Below are 4,540 nucleotides of genomic sequence, written 5' to 3'. Positions count from 1 at the left end.
TTGTCGGAATAAATTTATAAAGAAGAGGAAGTCCTCGCAGCTCTCATACTCAGCTGCCAAGTGGCCAAAAGTCTCATTATCTAGTAGATCATCGTGGTGTTAAAGAAAAGGGGGGATCAAAGGCTGAAGGTTGGCCCCCAAACACTCCTCCCCCACATTTAGCGCACACCACCTGGGGAGCTGGGAATGACGAGTATGTTTGCCCGTTCTTTGTTCTGAAATAAAACTGTTAAAGTCCAGAATTCATTACATTCACATTTATATTTGAGTGCAGAAAAAATGGGAGAGAGAGCGAGCGCTGAAATCCCGGCCACTTTCTCCTCCTCATCCATCCTTCATGCCTGCGCTCTCTGCTCAGGGCTGAGGGGAAGATCTCGTAGATCCGGGCGGAGAGAAGCCCCTCCCCGCAGATCACTACACTCCTCGATGGTCCTTTTAACTTCATTGCTGGAGCAGAAGCAACGCCCCGAAGGATCAAACACCCCCTCTGATCTGCACGACCCTCACTTTTGTTCTCATGGAAATCAGAGCCAGCCTCCCGGCCACACTTTCTGCAGAGATCCAAAGTTAAAGGCGCATTCCCGGCCGGGACAGCTCGTGATCATGATGTTTCGGTGGAGCTGATCGTTTCTCCCCGTGTGCGTGTATTCTTTGTCGCTGTTTCTTGCCGCCGCTCTCTAACCGGACACTTTTTTGTTTTCCTTTCCAACATGCTGGATTTGACGCAGGGCATTGTTTTCTGCGCGCTCCTCGCCTCCGTATACGCGTCTTGCCCTCCTCGCTGCGAGTGCTCAGAGGCGGCTCACACCGTGAAGTGTGTCTCCAAAGACCTGCAGAGTATCCCGGCTGGGATCCCGGGATACACGAGGAATCTGTTTATAACGGGGAATCAGATCAGCCGGATCGGTCCGGAGTCTTTCAAAGGGTTGGAGAATGTTACCAACCTATCTCTGAGCAATAACAGGTAAGAAACTCTCCCTGATCTCTGGGGCTCTTTGTTATTGTGCTAATGCAAAGCTCCGAAGGACTGAAACTGTGACAAAACTCTGTTTTCTCATTCTTCACATGTCCCCCATTGTTCTTGAACTGCACCGATCCATTGGCTTAAGTTCTGTTACCCGTGTGCATAGTAGTAGACTGTGTTCAAATGATCACGTTCAGTTTTCTTTCAGGTTTGATTCGAGGTAAATGTGCTTTCATTCTCTCAGTCTTGATGGTGATTGCTAATGATGTGTCATCTTCAAATCCAGAATTTCTGAGGTGGAATCCCTCACCTTCAAAGGACTGCACAGGCTTCGCTCTCTGGATCTGAGCAACAACCAGCTGGCTGTTATTCATCCTGAGGCCTTTGCCGTCCTGAACCAGTCTCTGCGGGAGCTCAACCTGAGCCGAGCCCTCTACAACCACTCTGCAGTGACCAGCTTGAGCACGGCTTTCCACTGGAGCTCCCTGGAGACCCTGAGAGCACTGGACCTGTCGGACAACAGTCTCATCTTTTTGCCCCCGCGCATTTTCTCCTACCTGAGCAGCTTGCGGATGCTCCGGCTTTCCAACAACTCCCTGGTGGCCATCCACAACTCCACCCTTTCGGGTTTAGAGCAGCTGGAGGTGCTCGACCTGACGCTCAATGCCCTCAAGACTCTGTCAGAAGAGGGCCTCCAAGAGCTGGACTCCCTGCCCAGAGCTGCTCTCCTGCTGGGAGAGAACCCGTTCACGTGCACATGTGGAATTGAATCTTTTGCTCAGTGGCTCAACAGGTCACAGAATCGCATCAGAGACGTCGAGAGCCTCGCGTGCGTCTTCCCGGCCAGCATGAGAAACACGTCCTTGCTTGCCGTGGGGACGATGACTCTGGGATGCCACGAGAGAGATGCTGCCGCAGATCTCGCTCTGCAGACCTCTTATGTCTTCTTGGGTATAGTCCTGGGCTTTATCGGCCTCATCTTCCTCTTTGTACTCTACCTCAACCGCAAAGGCATCAAGAAGCGAATCTATGACATGCGAGACGCCTGCAGGGAGGTGTGGGAAGGCTACCATTACCGCTTCGAAATGGACTCTGACCCCAGGTTATCACAGGTCTCCAACAGCGCTGATGTGTGAGAGGACATTTTGCTGTATTTTCTGATGAGACAGACTTTCTCACCCCCACACATATATATAAGTAGAAAAGTGTATAAAATGTACAGATGTGTAAATATATACAAAGCAACATGTTCAGAGCCTTTGAGCCATGGTGACTGAAGCATGCACTGTTATCGGCTATCGCTATTCCTTTGCTGTCCCGAGTGGGCACGATTGTTCCAAAAAGACTATGCCGGCTGACTTTTCTTATATCTGCTCCTGCTCTTTATGTACTCCACAAAAGTAACAGCAAGTGCCTAAAGTCAGGTATTGTTTTCCACATGGCACAGTCATTCAGTATTTAGCTGTTTGAAAAGAAGCAACAAAACGCTGCCATACAAACTCGACACTATTAAAACAAACCTCTGGGAATTTAAAGCACAATCACTCATTCATCTTTAAACCATTTCACCTCCTCCCTCCCAGGGTGCTGGAGGGGAATTAAACCACCAGAAAGCTTTTCCAAACGCTCTCCTTAAAAATAATAATAATAAAAAAAATATCACCGCTCCGCTCCTCTTTGGCAGTCGGATAAGAGGGAGGGGTGGACAATCCAGCGCAGACCAGCGGAACTCTACCGGCCCCCCTTCTGCTATTTTTTTTCAATGAAATGTCGCTTTGTGTCAGTTCCTTGAGTTTTATTGTCAAAATGATGAGAACCAGTCCCTGGGCCCGGGGCCGCTGAAAGCAGTCTCCCTCCCTCTCTCCTTCCTTAAAGACAACAGGCTGCTCTGGAGGCTCTTTGAAAGAGAGGTCTGGCTCTCCACATTTTTCTGTTTAAGGGATTTTTTCTCTCTCTTTCCGATGATAAGATACAGATGATTCTGAAACACCAGCTACATTGTTTCATTCAGCAGTTTGCTCTGACCAGTTAAGGGCATTAAGTCTTGTGAAAAGGAAGAAGAATATGTTCTTAGCTTTTCGTTTTTCATTTCGAGAGAAGTGTCTTTTAGGGGAAGTTGTTTTTCCAATAATTCTTCGTTCACCTCTTTAACATCCAGAAGGTCACCGGTAACCATCTAGGGTCAGGGGTAGGTTTACGGTTACTTTACCACCACCCCCACAAACCCTGGGCTCAAACCCTACCCCTGACACTTAGGTGGACTGCTGATGAGGCGGTGGGGGGTTAGAAATTAAACATAAATGTACATGCATGTCAATCCAGCATGGCCAAATAAATCAAAATGTATCCTTACAGCATATTTATTTCAGCCATTGTCGTCTTCATAGAAGACAAAAGCGATTCTCTCAGGCCTTTTGAGGCTCCAAATTCAGACAAACACACACAGAGCGGATGGCAAGCTGCCATTCATCAGTTTGTTTATTACCCACATTTCTAGCTGTCTGTGGTGCAAAGGAGGCCTGCAGTTAAGTGAAACAGCCTCGCCTTTGTTTGATGCCAAAGTAGCATCTTCATCCCATCAAGATGTTCTCCATACTCTCCTGATAGCCAGAAGCGTTTATAACCTGGAACCAGTTCACTGCATGTGGAATGACAAAGCATTAGAAAGTTGTACATGTCCATGCTGTCATTTAGCCCAAATGTAACCTTGTGCATTATGCAAACAGCAGAAATGAACGTACTGTTAATGTCCGGAGGTATCATTTCTCCCGAGCTGCGGCACCACATTAAGCCGGGCATTTACTCGGCGATGAGAAAACAATTGAGGCTCGTACGCCGCGCACAAAGGGACGGCTCGGGTTGCGAGACGCCTCGAATGAGCTTTGTTTCTCGGCGCTGAAAAGACGCCTTGTTGACACTCATTCTGTTTCTGTTTTCACAGACGGCCATTATGCTGTCACGTAATAGGATTCACTCACGATGACAAAGTCGAGCGCTCTGATCCAGCTATTGTTCAAGTGTCATCATTCCTAATAATCTCCTCCTGGGGGGAAAATCCCGGGAAAAGTTTTCATTTGGCATTACGCAACGTGTCACAACCGGGGCATTAAGCCGGCCACGGGTCATTGGTGTCAATTTGCAAGACAGAGAGAAGAAGAATGATTCCCTGCATGTCATTACTTCCGTTTTCACTCATTAAAGTGTGGATTTGAAGCAGTGCCTTTTTGTCTTTTTACGAGTCTGCCTGTCTGAGAAATGTATGGTGTGCTTGGGCTGTGGGAGACTGCCTCAGCAGGAATCCAAGGAAAGAGAGGAACTTACAGACCCATCCAGGCGCTCTCCATTACTCCCTGTGCTAAAGAGAGGCTTGTTAAAAACAGGGGGAAAAAACTACTCCAATTACTCCTCTCCCTCAGACTGCCGCACGTATCTGATTAAAAGATCATGTCTCTGTTTCAGTTTTGCTCACCATGTTTTGCGTTCCCACAGGCTGTTTTTTTTTTAGGTTTCTTTTGAGGAAGCAGTTTTAAAAAGTGCAACAGCTTTATGTTCCCGTGCAGCGTGCGGTTCGCGCAA

The 4,540-nt window shown here is 47.9% G+C and overlaps 1 protein-coding gene across 1 annotated transcript; it reads left to right on the top strand.

Moving 5' to 3' along the window:
* Window positions 1-310: 310 nt before the first annotated feature.
* On the top strand, window positions 311-4,180 carry tpbg1b (trophoblast glycoprotein 1b). The gene is made up of 2 exons (XM_085446631.1): window positions 311-964; window positions 1,251-4,180. Exons 1-2 carry the CDS (start codon window positions 711-713, stop codon window positions 2,098-2,100), a joined length of 1,104 nt encoding a protein of 367 aa, XP_085302757.1. The 5' UTR covers window positions 311-710; the 3' UTR covers window positions 2,101-4,180.
* The last annotated feature ends 360 nt before the right edge of the window (window positions 4,181-4,540 follow it).

The sequence above is a fragment of the Copadichromis virginalis genome, linkage group LG22 (genome assembly GCF_057382275.1).
Source record: "Copadichromis virginalis isolate Kocher_CV1m ecotype Utaka linkage group LG22, C_Virginalis_male_GT1.1, whole genome shotgun sequence".
Taxonomy (NCBI): domain Eukaryota; kingdom Metazoa; phylum Chordata; class Actinopteri; order Cichliformes; family Cichlidae; genus Copadichromis; species Copadichromis virginalis.
The sequence above is the reverse complement of the archived record's forward strand: the minus strand, read 5'-3'. Positions and strand labels throughout refer to the sequence as shown.